At 39.9% G+C, this 17,984-nt stretch overlaps 1 protein-coding gene across 1 annotated transcript; it reads left to right on the forward strand.

The window, feature by feature from the left end:
• The first annotated feature begins 1,658 nt into the window (after positions 1–1,658).
• GPR1 (G protein-coupled receptor 1) lies at positions 1,659–17,058 on the forward strand. The gene is made up of 2 exons (XM_030485462.1): positions 1,659–1,817; positions 14,308–17,058. Exon 2 carries the CDS (start codon positions 14,316–14,318, stop codon positions 15,366–15,368), a length of 1,053 nt encoding a protein of 350 aa, XP_030341322.1. The 5' UTR covers positions 1,659–1,817; positions 14,308–14,315; the 3' UTR covers positions 15,369–17,058.
• Positions 17,059–17,984: the final 926 nt, after the last annotated feature.

Raw genomic sequence — 17,984 nt, forward strand, 5'->3', positions numbered from 1 at the left:
GCCCCTTAAGGACAATTCCTCACTAACTGCTAGAATCCATTGCACTCTCCAGAATGCTCTCTTCTCTGAGAAGGTGAACAACATTTGGCAAATGTGTAGCTCTAGTTTGCTTGCTGAAGTTTTTTGCTTTTACTGTAGATCATGCATGAGGGTTATCTACCCAGTAATTTTGTCTTTTGTCCTACTGAAATAGTACTGAGCAAGCCCTTGAATTAACTGCCTTACAGTAACTGGATTTGGCAAAGTACCTAGAGACAGACTCATGTGCCATTACAAGCAAAAAAACCTCAGTAAATCTGCTGTTAAATGGTGCCTAAATTTACCTTATCTGAATATTTACAAAAGATGAGAACTACTATGAAAACAGCTTTTATCAGTGAAGGCTCACCAATCAGTTACCTAAAGAAAACAGAAAATCTTCAAAATGCAAGAAATAAGTGAGGTGCCGAATCATGAGGTCCTTGAGTCTTTCCATACTCTTTCTTAAGGCAACCCCCTCCTCATCATGTATTAACAAGAATCATACCTCCCTGCCCTTTCCTCATGGTCCAGGGACTCTGTCGCACTGTTCCATAATCTTCATCCTCCTTTCATTCGTAGCTTTCCTCCCTCATGTACAAGCTATCAGCATTTTAAGTTATACTGGCAGAACAGAACAAGGTGTCATGGAGGAAAGACAACACAGGGTAGTTTGGCTGGAAGGAGGTCTGGTTCCTGTAAAGAGGATTTGTGGACCGTAAGAGAGGTGCTTAAAACTGATATCCTTGCTAACCAGATGGTGAAGTTCAGTTTTGCTGCTTTTCACTAAGCACTTCTCTCTTCTGTGTTTGGTTTTTTGGTTTTGGTTTTTTGTTTGTTTTTCTAATTTTCTCTGGAATCAATAAAGTTGATATCCGGAAAACTTGGAATTGACTAGATTCAATCAGTGCTGACCATTTTACATGTTTTGCATTAATGACAGGTGAGTACTACTATTGGATTATTTCTTCTCCTAGAAGATCTGATTTTCAATGAGGGTGGACTTACAGGTCCTTAACTGATTTACAATGGTATGATGAGTGTGGTACCATCCGAGTTGGGTGAAGCTATGGTATGTAGACACTAGTGGAATAATATTCCCATTTTACTGACTGAGAAACTAAGTGACATTGAGATCATGAGGCCTGGCCACAAAAACTCAGCAGGTTCTTTATGGAACTGAGAACCAAGCCCTGTCTCCCAAAACCCAGTTAAAATTTCTGACTGGTGTTGCAGTGACAGTCAGAGGCACTAAGTAGTGACGTTTTGAGGAGCTCACTTCTGTCTTACGCACAAGATTGATCTACTAATTGTGAATACAAAATGAATTTATCTTGCCATACAGTTACAAAATTATGCTTTCAGTGTGACTTTTTAAGAATCTGTCTGCTCATTCAACATTATTTTCTATAAACCAGAGTGCTTACAAAGGAATACTGTTCAACCTCATCTCTGTATAACAAAAAGCAGCCTACAACTGTAAGGTCTCTTTCTATTCATCAGTCACCACATCTGTTGCTTGCTTGGACACTGACCAAAATGATTCATGAACTTATTTCTGGTGAAATACTGGGATTATACAGAAAGCCAGTATTTCAAAACTGGAACCAACTTCCTCAGCTGAAGACAAACACAGAGTATCATTCTGCAGCTTTATTAGGAGGAAGGCAGTAGCCAAGTGAAGCAGCTGGGATCACACTGAAGTCACTCTGAACTCTGCAGATCACTTCATTCTTCCTTCTGCTACAGAGCTCACATCCTTGATTTACAGTGTGTTTCATTCCAAAGAACTAAACAAGGTAGGTCAATCTCTCTGTTATATTTTAAATCTTTCTCTCCCTCTTCCCTAAATAATGTGTTTCTATAGCTACGACACTTGTAGGCAAACCCTGTAAGGTAGTGTAGCATATACTGACTAAAAGAGCTTCTCAGGAGAAAGTGTGTGATACTTATTTCAGCAAGAGAAGATATGGAAGTATGTGTGAATTTAATTTTTATTGACTTTTGAATGTGCTTGTACACACTTCAAGGAGTCTTTTATCCTGTTGGAGAATGGTAAGTGACCTTGACTTAAATATCTTTCTCCCCCCAATTCACCACTCTTGTGTGTTGGTTATAATTTTTGGGGTTTTTTTTTGTTTGCTTACAGATAGTACGTCACCTATAGCAATTACCAGTATTATTAGAAATAAGTACATCAGTTCTGATCAGAACAAATTATAGAACAGAAACTGGAAATCATTTCAACTTAAGTAGCAGAATAACAAAAAAATTCTGAAGAATTAGTCATGCAGAATTAAAAAAGGCTTCTGTGATCTGACCTGGGAGGTGAGTGAATTTTCCCTAACCATCATGGAATGAGGTAGAATATGGATCTAGCTGTCATTAAGTGCATGGGAATGTTTTTCCTAGGAGGTGACAGGAAGATTTGAAGCCTTTTATACTACTGCACAGTGAGGCAGGGCTAGATTCCAACTCCGGTTCAGACTTGGTGATAACAATGTCATTGTCACCTATGGCCTTTCTAAATGTGACCTTGCAAAGCCAAACAATATCCCAGACCTGTTTCTGCAGATTTACAGGAGTTATATAGATTGTCTATGAATTAAAACACATTTGCTTTCCAGCTGAATAAAATTGTATTACTGAGTAATTTTAAATGTTTATTAATTCATAGCTAAGGAGAAGTGAGTGAGGGTACATCAGAGTAAAGGAATTTGTCAGACCAGGTTTGTAGAAGCTGATCTAATGATTAACTGGTTATGACACCTTACTTTCATTAGCTTCATATTATTATTTTGCCTCAGCTGAACTAGGAAAAGCAAATATTTTGAAAACCCAATTTACTTTTGTTGAATGTCACTGCAGCTTCTGCCTGAATTTAAAACATTATCAGCCATTTACGCCAGGCAGACAGGATAGAGGTCCTACCAAGTTTACTTTAGTGGTAGGGATTTTATATATGCTACGAGTGATATTAGAGTCCACTTTTATTGCACTTAGAATCTCTTTGAGTGTAGCATAGTGGAAGTTATTTGACTCTGGAGAATGAATTTATGGTTTGGATTCTCTAGTTGCCTTTGTAGAAAGGGATCGTAAGTCAGGGAAACTCTATGTAAGGATTCCTAGGCAGGATCTCACTACAGATTTTTACTGCACTGGTGGGGGCAGAGGAAAACTCTTGATGACAGTAATGCAATTTGTATGTGCTACACAGAATCACAGGATGGTTTGGGTTGCAAAGGACCTTAAAGATCATCTGGTTCCAACCCCCTGCCATGGGGGGGTTGGAACACCTTCCACTAGACCAGATTGCTCAAAGCCCTGTCCAGCCTGGCCTTGAACACTGCCAGGGATGGGGCAGCCACAGCTTCTCTGGGCAACCTGTACTAGTGGCTCACTACCCTCACAGTAAATAATTTACTCCTAATATTCAATCTAAATCTTCCCTCTTTCAGTTTAAAGCTATTAGCCCTCCACTATCACTACATGCCCTTGTAAAAAGTCCCTCTCCAGATTTCTTGTAGCCCCCTTTAGGCACTGGAAGGCTGCAATAACATCTCCCTGAAACCTTCTCTTCTCCAGGCTGAACAAGCCCAACTCTCTCAGCCTGTCTTCATAGGATAGGTGCTCCTGTCCTCTGATCATTTTCATGGCCCTCCTCTGGACTCACTTCCACAGTCCCATGTCCTTCTTATGTTGGGGCTCCCAGAGCTGAATGCAGTACTGCAGATGGGGTCTCATGAGATCCGAGTAGAGGGGGGAGAATTGACCTGCTGGCTCTGCTCCTTTTGATGCAGTCCAGGATGTGGTTGGCGTTCTGGGCTGTTGAGTGCACACTGCTGGCTCATCTTGAGCTTCTCGTCAATTGATACCCCCAAGTCCTTCTCCGCATGGCTGCTCTCAGTCATCTCTGCCCAGCCTGTGTTTGTGCTTGGGATTGCCCTGACCCAGGTGCAGGACCATGCACTTGGCCTTGTTGAACATCATGAGGTTTGCACTGGCCCACTTCTCGAGTCTGTCAAGGTCCTTCTGGATGGCATCTGTGGATGGCATGTTGACCACGCCACGTAGCTTGGTGTTGTTGACAAACTTCGTGACAGAAGGTACACTCAATCCCACTGTCCATGTTGCTGACAGAGATGTTCAATGGCTCCAGTCCCATGACCTCTGAGGAATGCCACTTGTCACTGCTCTCCGCTTGGACGTCAAGCTGTTGACCACAACTCTGAGTGCAACCACCTAGGCAATTCCTTATCCACCGAGTGATCCATCTGTCAAATCCATGCCTCTCCAGTTTAGAGACAAGGATGTTGTGCAGGACAGTGTCAAATCCTTTGCACAAGTCCAAGTAGATGGTGTCAGTCATTTCTTCCCTTATCCACCAACCCTGTCACCCCATTGTAGAAGGCCACCAAATTTGTCAGGAACAATTTGCCCTTAGTGAAGCCTTGTTGGCCGTTACCAATCATTCCCTCATTTTCCATATGCCTTCACTCCAGTTACAGGAGCTATACCACCACATCTCCATGATGCCAACAAGATCATAGATTATAAATACTTCCTTTTCATTTTAAGAATTTCTTTCTCTGCAGACAACCTAATGAAATGACCATTCTGAAATGGTCAGATTTGTGTTTATCTGTGATAGATTGATTCAAGAGGAAAATTTACTTCTCTGTTTCCTACTAAAGCCAGCTTGCTTAAAGAATTTTCTTCTCCTTGTGTTTCTTAAAAGCCACTTGGAATTTGTGATCTGTTCTTAGATATTAATTTGTTATTAATAACTGCTATTCCAAGCACTAAGCAGCTAGCTCTGCAGATAAATGTAGTCTGTTGAATGGTTGTCTTGTTAGCTTATTTATTCATTTTGTCTTACAAAATGTGGCAACAGTTCAGCTGTCTCTTACTGTGGTGGCTGGTTGTCTGGCTAATTTTCACTCATTATTTCTAGTAATGGTTTGATTTGTGTTCATTCGGGCCTAAAGCTAGCAGTTTCACAACAGTGCAGGGCTGTGTTGTTGCTGGCTTTGCAGAAGACAGCTGAGTGGGAGGAACTCATGGCCTGTTGAAGGGATTGCTGTTACTGGGGTGGGTGGTGTCCAAGAGGCACTTGGGTTTAGAAGGGAAGATGCCATCATGCACAGATCAACTCTCCCAAACTTGCTACTACTTTTACAGTGTGCTTGAGCATCTTGAGACAAAAAGAAAAAAATATTTCTTCTCAAAAGCAGCATATAGTACTTCCAGGGGAGCTCAGCTAGTTTTTTGCTCTTTGTATCTTCAATATGTTCCAGACATTGAGGGTCTGGAAACAGGAGCAAAAAGCCCTGTATAAGCCCACGGCTGTTCTTTTCCAGAGAGAATTTTTGCTAGCTTGTTGCAGCTCTCTTAGACCTGGCCCACCATTTTACTGCATTACTTTCTATGGATGAACTGAACAGACCTGCTGCAGATACAATACTTTTTCATAAGTGGGCTCAAAGGGGAACTATCAAAACCCATTGCTACGAGTCAGGTTTGATTGCAAGGATTATTTGCAAAGGCCAGCACTCTAGAAGTCTCCAGTCCTTGCCAGGAACATGAGCTAGCAAAGGGTTTGCAGCCACCTCCTGCTTCTTCAGCCCAGGCTGTCTTGTCCCATTTTGATACTTGAAGAATGTATTTCGAGAATCACGAGGCACAAGTATGAAGAACTGGCACCTTTTCCCTCTATCCACAAAAGATATTTGCCTCTTCATGGTTTTGTCAAGGTCTGAATCCTGCTTCCAACTCTATGTTTGAATCTACTGTTTGGCTTTGGGCAAGATAGTTATGTTCCTTTCCCTAATCTTCTTGTGTCTGTTTATTTTGTTTAATTATAAACAAAGTGGGAATTGTCTCTCATTACATGCTTGTAATGTCTAGATCCATTGAGGCTTTGATCTCAAAGGCTAGGGCCTTCGGGTACTTTCCCAACATAAAATATTTGCTGTTTTCAGCAAGTGTGAGCCTGGCACAGAGTTTTATTCTCTTCTGAAGCCGTGATGAGAGACAGTGATGAGCAGTAAGTCCTGTACCATCAATGTAATATCACTTTCTACATTCCCATTTCTCCTTTCTAGTAATCCTCCTTTAATGAGCTTAGCCCCACATAATTTTCAAGAGGCATTTTAGAAATGTTAAGAACCATTGTTGATTTAAGAAAACTGAGTAAAGTGGTGTTGAGGTCCTAAACTCTTGAACTGAGGGTGTTGTACCATATCTGTTCAAATGAGTCAAATGAGAAGTGATTTGCAAAGGTAATATGGGAAGCCTGTAAAACCAGTATTTCCAAACTCCTAATTTAACACCTTAATCATAGGCACCATCTATTCTTGTCAGTGCTAGGGAGTGTTCCCAGTGCCATATTAGGGAGATAGATAAACATCCAGCCCTCCTGAAATTGTGTTAAAATGTGTTTTTTTTAGTTTTGCAGGAATACAGGCAGTGCTTATTTTAGACTTGACCTTACAGTACATTAAAGAGTTGGCTTTGTATGAGTAGGAATATTAGAGTAACACTGATACAGAAGTAGACACCTTTAATCTATTGTACACAGTGAACCTAGTATATTAACTGTGAAAACAAAATAAAGTATGTTATCAGCTGGGATGTTTTGGTTATATACTAGCCAATTTTGGAATTGGATGTTCTGATATACCCATGCAAGAGTGTTGTCTAGAGTAATAGAACCATAACAATATTACAGTCATGCTAGAAGAAACTGCTGATGTTGATTTAATGAACAGTAGAATAAACCTAGAACAGAGATCAATTTAGAAGGCAGTACATGACCAAGTATACTGTTAGGAGTGACTGAGAAATTAATATATGAAGTGGAATAAGAAGGCATATTTGAGGAATGAGTTCTGTTGCTAGTTTTCTTTGGGGTTAGCTTCTAACTCTTCTTGTTAAAATGACCAAGTATAATATATTGTAAGCTATTCTTTATCTGTTATTTGATAGAGATTTTGTATCTTGCTGGAAAGGGTTATTTTCATTTTTCCGTAATGATCTATTGTTACCCTGCAGTAACTTTAGAATGGTTGTTTTCTAACATATGTTAATTGGCCTTAATCAGTCTGCTGAGACAACAGCTGATAGTCTCAAAGAAATCTCTGCTTTCGCTCTTTATTCTCTGCTCTCACTTTGCTACTTCCTGTTAGGAGGGAGTTGTGGTTAAAGCATGTATTTGCTGGAGGAGTACAACCACTTATAAAACATGCTCAGAACTGCATGCTAAAGTAATGATCATATGAATGCTACTCAAAATTTTCTTTTGTCACAAATACGTGAAACAGTTGCAAAGCTAAAATTTCAAACAAATTTTGCATGAGAAACATCAAAAGCCATGCTTGATTAGAAATACAGACATCCATGTTCTTATCAATCCAGTCACTGTGAAGCTGAGGCACTTGAAAATTTTAAATCAGGTATCTCCATTACTTGAGGTATGTAGTTATTATGGTGATTTATCACCAAAGAAAATACTGCTGGCATTTGTGGAGGAATAGAGAACATGTAAAAGTTCTGTGGAACATTAGTGTGCGTATCTTACATGCTGAGGGCACAGCCAGAATGATAGATCATGTACATGCTGGGCTTTGTCATCTGAGAGCTGTGCTTAGTGGCTCAGAGGTACGTTCTGTGCCTGCAGAGACAGATTAATGTATATGACAAGCAAATTGTGGAGATCCAGGGTCCTTTTCTCTTCAGTATAGAGAAAACAGACCAGAATCTGCAAGGGCTGCCCAGGTAGGTGCTGGCTTCCTCCAACACAAAGGGCATGATGGCACAGAGGAGAGCCCGTCTTCAGGAAGGGCAAGGTCTGCCAGAGGTGAAGCTGTGGTTTCTCTGGTCCGTCATGAGTGAGGGGACAGTGTTATGTTTAAGGCAGGAGGATATGACTGCGGTTGAACCACTAGGCAGGGACTCTAGGTTTAGCACCTGGTTTGATTAGAGACTTCCTGTAGGTCATCCTCAGCCTTCTCGTCTGTAAACAGACTGATGATACTTCTCACTTGAGCCCACTTTCACTAAGGATTATGAATACTGAGGTCTTTATGAGTGGTTATGTAAATACTTCAGCAGTGCTGACACATGCAATATAGGACCCTACTTTAAATCTCAAGTGGTACTGTTTACCTAAACTTCTATTTTTACCTACTTGGAAGAATGCTTAGATCTTTTTTTTTTCCTTCCTTTTTTATTTTTTTCAGAATGGAACCACTTTAAGTGTTTCACAGATACCGCTTGTCATTTTATTGACTTCATGGAATATGTTTGTGGTCACATGACAGACTTGCAGTGGTTACAGCGAATCGTTATATTCAGAAGGAACATTGAAAAATATATTTCTACTTTTAGCTGTATTAACGGAAGGGAATAAGAGCAGGAGCAAGCATTAACTACACAGTTACCAAGTGTCTTCTCTACACCTTCCCCCCAGCCACTGCATATCCCTAGGACATCTGAATTTCTTTGTCTTCTTTGGGGATGGAAGTCTTGGTGCTTGGGAACAGCATGAAAATAGATCAGTTTTGATGATACGCAGTTGCTGGTTGCAGACGTTTGAATTACCCGATTGGTACGCTGCTCAATTGCAGCAGTTGTCTGGATGATTTGTTATATTCAGGCCAGACCTACTGTAGATTCTTTCCCTATTACAGCAGCATTATTTAGATATAAAGCTGTTTTCTCCATTTGTTGTTTAACATCTCTGTGGCAGCAAAAGTGCAGGTCTGAAATCATTGCTGTACCAATATTAACTGGGACTGCTCTGTAAGGGTTTGCTAATCTCTCTGTAACACTCACTGCATAAAATGTTATGAGGCTATTATTGGGTCAAATGACTTCAATACCACAGATGAAGTAGTGTGTTATGACTAACAAGGTCATGTTTGGCCTTGCTCAAAGTTAGTTGTTTTTGGCATAAGTTGTAGGAGAGTTTTAGCTAGTACGTTGTATCTACATTTCTAACACCGCTTCACTGAGAGACATAATGGAGAATGATGGTTATTTGCATTCTTGTCTTGTCTGCTAGAACAAACATGTCTGTATCATGACTTGAAAATGTTTCTGGTCACATACGCTTTCTATTATAACCCATTCTAGTTGCTGAATTCAGGATAGCTTATAAAGTTATTGTTACCATATGTCTAATGACAATTAAAATGGTAGTCAAGAGGTAGACATTTGTGTACGTGTCTATGAAAGAGAAAACATCCACACAAGCCTTGATTCTGCTTTTATGTAGACTAGCTTAAAATGCTGGTTTTTTTCCCTAGTAGCTTTGTCTGCAGGGCCAGCTTTAGGCTTAAATCATAGCATAGCTATGATTTAATTTTGTAGTATGAGTGTATCAGGCACTTCCCACTATAGGAATGTTTCTACATGGAGGCAAGTGGTCATCTTAGCTTTGTTCTTTTGAGGCAGAAGTATGAGTCTATGACAGTTTGTAATCTCACCAGTATTCCTAATGATTTTTTAAGATTTTACATCTTTGTAAAATACTTACCAGAAATATGTATATACCTCTAATAAACTTACTCAGCCTTCTGTGTTTTGAACTTTACAGATAAATTACTGGGTTATTTTTATGTTTTTGAAGCTAGATAAATTCAAAATTTAGCATCTTAAATGTTTTAAGATATTTTTTTGAGGACTTATATTTCAATATCCAGACAAACTTGCTGAGACACAGAATGACAAGCAGGCTTTAGGTGATCTTTTGAGAAACTAGTTTTTCTCCAATGTTTGGCTCTTGGAAATGACAGAGGTTGAAGTGAATCAATCAAATAAGCTTTTATTTAGCCATAGATGATACACATGGAATGCGATATGTTCAGAATTACTCATAAAGACATTAAAAGGTGGGTTTGTGTAATATATTTCCTTCGTAATACATGAAGTTAACTGTTGAGATAGCCAACTCTGCAAACCATATTTTTCCTATTAAGTCAGGACCCACTATTGTGACCTCTGAAATCAGTTTAGCTCTGAGCACTGTTTATCACACTGAACGAATAGATCTCAGGACTACCACTCAAATATTTGTGTTAACTTTTAACCAACACAGAGAATGAATAAGCTCTTCCATGGGACCTCTCTGTAAATTTCATAAGTAATGACCAAATGTGAGAGAAGGGTTGTGTGGTCTGTAGCCCAAACATGTAGCATATACTACCAGTGTAATAATGTTGGAACCTAACTTGTGTGCTGCTTAGAGAGCTTCAAACCCCCAGGAAGACAGCATCAAGTGAAGTGAGTGGAAATTACAACTGTTTTGTTTGTTTTCTCCTATTTTAGACTGAAAACCCAATGTAATTTAATTCAAAAGCCATTCCACTGACCTCAGAGCTGGGGCATGAAGAGGTCAAACGACTTCCCCTACTCAAACAGGATGCATGTGGCATTAGCCATGAATAGAGTCTAAAGTACTGGTCCCATGTCATAACCATAAGGCCATTCTTAGTGTGACAAAAGCTGTTCTATTTTAAGCAAGCAAATTGTTTGTCCAAGTTGTCATTATGGCTCAACTTTATGAATTACTTTAATAGTAGCAGAGAAAAATGAGCTCTATGTAATTGTAATAAAAAGCTATGCATATATCAATTGAGATGCAATTCTGTGATTCCCTGCTGAAATGCAGAGAAAGATGGCTCATACAGCACATGGTGAAAGTCTTTTCACAGCAGTTCTGTGGCTCTGTGTCTTAGAAATATTTCTTAACAATCTGTGTTTCTTGGTATTCTGTTTTCTGTCCCAGGATGTAAAAGGTACCAGCACCAAGTGCCACTTGGTGTGTATCACCACTTGTGATATTCCTATGAAGTAATTTCATAATTAACTTCTGTTTTATAGAAGGGGACAGGAAATGAAACCTCCTGGTCAAACGTTCTGGAACCTATTTGCGTAAAATTAAGCAACTATATTCATAATGAAGAAACTGAATCAAGGAGGCTCAGTTTTCAGAGTGCTTGTGACCTCAGCAACAGGCTCCAGTCAAACAACTGCTCAGTGTATACTTTACACAGGCTGTTTACTATTAAAAGAAAGAAAGAAAGAAAAAGACAGGATGAAGCTAAACTTGTTATATTCATCCACATGCAGTACAAGGCTGTTCTGTAACCTGTGGCTGCCCCCAAGTCCTATTGGCAAGTCTCTAACCACACTTTCCTGTTTATTGAAAAATACTTTCTTTGCTCTGGCTCCTTCTTGCAACCCTGGACCAGCAGGGACTGAGCCAGAGAACTACACCAAACCTCCCTTACCCTTTCTAGCAGTTGGCCTGAAACCCAAGAGGAAACTGCTGGCAGAAAGTCTTGTTTTCTCTGCTGAGCCTTTGTTTGCAGACAGGTTCATGAGAGGCTTTTCCACCCTGGAAATTAGGCAATTTATCAAAGATCATACAGGAAATCAATGACAGAATAAGGAGTAATATTAAATTTCTTCACTTTCAAGACCTAGACTTGAACTGCAGGACAGTTCTGACTCTAAAGTTTATTAATAAATAAAACCCCCAGCAAACTCATGTATATGAGGCTGCGTGTGTTTCAAGAACACAAAGAAATATCTCTTCAGAATGATGGTTAACAGTTATCCCAGAAAAAAAAAAATCTGTGTCCTTAGTGATGGTAACCAGCATAGTTCCACTGGCAATTCCCTACTGCTTACCTTATTCAGGGCAGGACTTAACACCACGAGTCCTGTTGTAGAAGTGCTGCATATGTGGATGCCAGAGGTAAAAGTTTCTAGGCTTTGCAAAGGTAATTGTCAGTCTTTTCTGAGCCCTAGCCAGAGTCTAGTTTCAGCATCTGCACTGGGAGCAATGGTAAGCAATGTTCCTCCTGCTGTTTTCCCCTACACTGCTAAATAGTTACTGCATGGGAAGACTACGAGTTGGAGATAAGGAAAAATACAAGCTTTGAGAAATAATTGCATTCTAAAGGCACGCTCTTTCAATGGAGGAGGTTTAAACTACAGGAGGCTCGGTAAATATTTAGTATTTATTTAGGTGCATTTTCTTTCTCCTGCTATACATCATGTTTGAAATTCTATATATATATAATCAACATTGTTGGGCACTAGGCAAACATTTGTTATTGTCATTATGGTTTTTTTAGCACTATTAGGAAAAACAGAAGTCTGGGAGGAAATGTTTGAATCCAAGTATTGTTGTGTTGTGCTAGCTCTTGAGAAACTTAAAAGCAAAATTGATTAGAGACTGGAATATGGGATTTTAATCAGCAAGAGTATAAAAATTGGATTTTTTAAATTGTTGTTTAATTGCGTAATTCAATTTGAAGGTATAGTTCTGTATATAGGTAAAGGCACTTAAAAATCCAATTATTAATCTGACTGTCCTCTGAAACTGTCCAAATGTACAGTTGTTGCAGATGTTAGTGGTACTGCTCCTTGTTTATGCTATTTCTCAGCAGCTGTTAAGCTATTTGAAAAAATTACTCAGATGGGTGGTACTGGTATTTGGCGCAGAATCTACCCCCAAGGGGCATGTAATTACATGAATGCAGCCCAGTATGTATCATTTTATCAGGACAGCAACCAAAGAACATTCCTTCAGCCTGATGAAAATTATGAAGGGCAAATGTTATCATAGCCTCTTGACAGAACAGGCTGTATTGACTCTTACTACATATTTTCTTCAATCAAGAGATAGAAAATTACACAACTTTCTCCCCCTCTCCACCCTTGCCTATCCATCTACGAATGAGAAATCTAATCCTGCTAATGTGTGTGCACATGCGTAGCTTCACTTGCAGGAGTAATCCTTTCCAAGTAAGCGAGCTACTCTTGGAGGAAAGGTATGTACATGAATACAAACTTGCAGATGTGTTTCTGCAGGCAGCGTACTCTGGAGACCTCTCTCCTGTTGTCCTTAGCAGGCTAAAATCAATGGAATTGCAGGAATGCAGGGCTGAGTTCCAAAAGCAGGGGCTGATTTTCAGCTTCTGAATGGAGTTAGCACCCAGAAACGTACTGGTGAGCTCATCCGTAGTACAATGGGCTGGTCATATCCTGGTCTCAGGGACAGGTTTTTAGTGTAGCTGAGTCCAGCCAGACAATATCGCTTTAAATGATAACAGAATTTAGGAGAATATTTGTTCTGAGCATTGCAGATACTTTTGTAAGACTCTGGCCATCTGTGGTGTGTTGGAATGAACACATAAAGTCTCTGCTTTTTCCTGTTCAACGTCAATTTGCTATTTATTTTCCCATTCATTTATTTTTTTCTGGGTTTTTCGCTTGGTTTTTATTCCCTCCTTCCTTTCCCCCTCTCCCCCCCTTCTCTCTCTCCCACACTCTTCCTTTGGAGTTTTACAAGGAAATTCCTATATGAAATATCACGTTGTGCTTGTAAGTTCCAGGAGCTTTTGCAACAGAAGAAAACAGAGATGATCGTTCTGTCTTAAAAAAACCCTAACAAACCAGACACATGCATTCTCATCTCTTACAGTGTGTCTTATTCTCCTGGGAAGCTTTATTTTCTTTCATCTCTTTCTTGTTTCTCAGCTCACTAGTGGAAGAATACCACAGTTGTATGTGTTGTCCCTGAAATATGTTCTATATGTTTAGTTCTCTACCTCCTTTGCTGCGTTATGGAAACCTAATGCATTGAATGTACATGTAAATCAGCATTCCTTTATACAAAGCTAGATACATGATGCAGAGGAATAAATCCATGAACTTTCAGTTGCTGGAGCAATGAAATTACTGTCTATGATTTTGTGAACTGTAATTTGAGGTGTGTGTGGGTAGTAATTTTATAAAAAACGGCTTCCTGGCATTTTAACTGCGCTTTTTTTCCTACATAGAGGCTAGGTGCTTCTCTGGTTTCTGATAGATATAATCCCTAAACTTGCTTCAAAGCGGAACAGAGCAGTAAAATATGAAATCCAACTAAAAAAGAATAGAAAAATCATACTTCAGTAAAACTTTGCATCTTGTCTCCCAGAAATTTATCAGTGATACTGTGCTCAATGCTCTGTATTAAGAAATAAATGCAAGGAAAACAGTTCCTGAAGATTTCAAGTGTTGTCTTGATTTGAGCTTTTCTTTAAATGCCTGTGACCAAAATACTCCACAAGCTTTGTGCTAGCAACTGGCAGCTAAGAAGTGATAGACATGTGAAACTAAGTCAATCTTTTGGGGTTTTTTAGGACCAAGAACTTAAAGGAATTACAAGTTACTATTTGCAGTGCAGTAAAACATTTTCCCTTTGACTGTTCTATTTATTTTCTTCCATAGAAAGCAACATGACATTTGAAGATTTTGAGAACTACTCTTATTTCTACGACCTGTCTGAGGAAGATGAAACACCCCAGTCCTCCCTCAGCATTGCCCATATAATTTCCCTTTCCTTGTACAGTGTGGCATTTCTGCTGGGAGTGCCAGGTAATGCCATCGTCATCTGGTTTATGGGCTTTAAGTGGGATAAATCTGTTTCTACACTCTGGTTCCTCAATCTGGCCATTGCAGATTTCATTTTTGTTCTCTTCCTGCCCCTCTATATTACATATGTGGCAATGGGCTTCCACTGGCCTTTTGGGAAGTGGCTCTGCAAAATGAACTCGTTCATTGCGCTGCTTAATATGTTTGCCAGTGTTTTCTTCCTGACATTCATCAGCCTTGACCGCTACATCCGCCTTGTCCATCCAGTCTTTTCCTACAAGTATCGGACTGTAAGGAACACGCTCATACTTAGTGGGATCATTTGGATGTCAGCTGCAATTATTGGTGGCCCTGCCTTATACTTCAGAGATACAGCTACAGTTCTCAACAATGTCACCATTTGCTACAACAACTTCCACGTCCATAACAGGGAACTTATTTTGCTGACACATCACATTCTCATTTGGGTGAGGCTTGCATTTGGTTACCTCTTTCCTCTAGTGACCATGGTCATTTGCTACTCATTGCTGATTGTCAAAGTGAAGAGGAGAACTGTATTGACTTCCAGCAGGCTTTTCTGGACCATCATTGCTGTAGTTGTAGCTTTTTTTGTTTGCTGGACACCATATCACATATTCAGCATTGTGGAGCTGTCAGCTCACCATGATGAAAACTTGCACGACTTACTGCAGGATGGCATTCCCCTCTCTACCAGCCTTGGTTTCATCAACAGTTGCCTCAATCCAATCCTTTATGTTCTGATTAGCAAAAAGTTCCAGGCCGAGGTGAAGACTACAGTCTCTGAGGTGCTGAAGTTGGCACTGTGGGAGGTGAGCCGCTCTGGAACTGTCAGCGAGCAGCTGTGGAGCTCGGACAACACCCATGCGCCTGTGCACTACTGTGAAACTGCTCAGTGACTGCTCCTGTCACCATCCCTCTCCAAAACAGCTGGCAGGAGATTTGGAGGTGTTCTTGACTTTGCATCTGTCAGTCAGATGTGCATCTTTGCATCTACAGTTGTATGTAAACAGCTGGCTTCATTGCACTTGCTGCTCTCCTTGAAAGGGTTTTAAAGGACACATCGTTTGGGTGTGGTGGACTTGCAGTGTACACACAGCCTGAACTGAAAGCTGTCAGCATAAGTGGAATTGCTCCAACTGGATTTTTGATCAGGAATGCTGTTGTAATCCTGTTGTGTTGTGGTTCCGTACCTCTTTGATATCAAAAAAGCACATAATAAAAATGTTCCTCCTTGCAATCACTGACGACACTCTTGATCAAGCATTCTTATCCAAGAGGGCATGGCCGTACATCAATGGCTCAAGTCTCCTGATTGCCTAGTATTGCCTTAAGTAGGAATCACCTGGCTACATCCCAGCTAAGCGAAGCTATTGGTGGCTCTGTTCCACAGTTGGAGAAGAATCCTGAGACAGAGAATAAAATCTGTTTTCTCCCAGCACTCTTTGTCTTACACTCTAAGGCAGGAGATTCTGTGTTTTCTGGTCACTTCTTATTATACTTTTAGGGCCAGTTGGATGCAAAATAGTGAGCAGATGTTTCATCTAGGTTTTAGGATCATTTGAAATGTGCAAAGAATTAGTGGAAATGTTTCTTACAGAAGATGAGATTAAAGACCCTGTGCCACACTTGTTCTTTTTCTGTTTAAACTTTCAGGCTCAAAGAGGGTTACAACTATCAGTTCTTTTGCTCTGTCAAACAAAGGAAAAGAACATTTTGTTTGCCTTAATGCCAATCTTCAAAAAATGGGCAGTGAATTCAACAGTGTTCTGTAACGGGTCTGTAGCAAAATTTAGACTTCTTTACCAAATGAGAAGCAAGATGGTACACCCAGGAAATGGAGTCCAATTTCTTAAGAAAGATTACAGAATCCCAGCTACACTGTGTTCTGTTCCAACTTGTTGCTTGCTGTAGAATCACACATGCACCAATGCAAATATATATGCTAAGTGGAGTGGACCAATTTCTGATGCAATACCACTTAATTAAAAAGTTGAACGTGGGATAAAACTCCACTAAGAGTGAAAACATAAAGGTTTGGGTAAACGGAAACTGTTTTTTCCTTGTTGGAAAAAAGGAAAGGAATTGTTATTGGCCTAGGTACATAGAATAAAACTGCCTTTCAGATAGTCTACCTACTTTCTATGGCCTGACAACGTATGTAAGTAGCATTTATACTGTAACTGAGGCCTTACATGTAAATATATTTGCTTTTGTAGAAAATACATACATCTGCATGCATGAGCACATCCAGTACTGGTAGCTGTACAAATACAAATAGTCTGACTGTGGTCCAAAACTGTTTCTTTGAGCTCTGGTTTCAGAGTTCAGGAGTCAGCAGGATCAGTGGAATTTCGATGTGTTTCACTTTGGGCTGGAAAGTTGGTAAGCAGCACTGTTCCGTTGAGTCATTTGCTGCCTGGTACATACCGACTCATCATAGTATTTGGCACTGTGCTGCTGAATGTGCCAAAATCAAACATTTCGCGGTTTTCCTTCACATGTTCCCTGACATACTTCTAAGAGCGATGCAGTAGTACCACTCTCCTGACTGTACTCCAAGTGAAGTAATAAAATGTTGTTTCCAAAGAGTGTGGTTATTTGCTTTTCTCGGCAGCAGTATGCAGTGACTGCCCATTAGAACAGCTCCTTCCCAAAGACCCTTCCCTGACCATTTCTAGTACAGGAATAAGGTTTATGTCAGCTTTCCACCTGTGTGTCAGCTATGTGAGCACACATACTGCTATAAAGAGATTGATTTGCAAATGGGGAAACATGCTGTCTTACATAATTTATCAGAAAGCCTCCCCTGAATTAGAAAACAGAGATACAGAATTGAATACAGCCAAAGTCAGCCCTGTGTATGGAATTAAGTGGATTAATAATTTTGCAATATAACTACTACCTTATTCGCACCAAGATCAGCTACAGAATTGTCTCCAGATGTTTTCTGCAAGAGTAATGGAAGATACCTCAACAAAACTGATAATGCTCTAAGTTTCTGTTTCCAAAGAGAATCCAAAACAATATCAACAATTCTCTGCAGCTTGGACTAAGGAACGCTCATTCAACCCAACACAATGGAAAAAGCAGCCAGAAGAAGGGGATCTATCTTATCATGCTACAAGATACTGTAGAAAAACACTTCATAGGAAATAGCTCTGTGATCAACCATTCATTCAAGAATAATAGCTATTGGCATGCTTCATAATAGACAGGTTCTGGTTACTTACTCTTATCTGCTTCCTGAGCAGTTTGTACTTCTGAACGTTGTTATGTAGATCAGTTTGTAACCATTGCTTTTGTTGTAGCTGTTTTCCCAGTATTCCTGTATATCACATATTTAAATTACAGAACTTTCTGCTGATCTTTCTCTTAAGACACTTGAGATGGAAGTGTGTCTCGTTTACTCTAAGATGCTGATTTTTCACAGGCACAATGACACAGTAATGTACCAGCACATACCCAAATACTACACAAAACCCTCTAACATAAAGATATGTTGATTCTGTGGA

This window comes from Strigops habroptila, chromosome 5 (assembly GCF_004027225.2).
Source record: "Strigops habroptila isolate Jane chromosome 5, bStrHab1.2.pri, whole genome shotgun sequence".
Lineage (NCBI taxonomy): Eukaryota > Metazoa > Chordata > Aves > Psittaciformes > Psittacidae > Strigops > Strigops habroptila.

Coding starts and splice junctions, on each gene's coding strand:
- GPR1 (XM_030485462.1), top strand. CDS start 14,316: ATGACATTTGAAGATTTTGAGAACTACTCTTATTTCTACGACCTGTCT.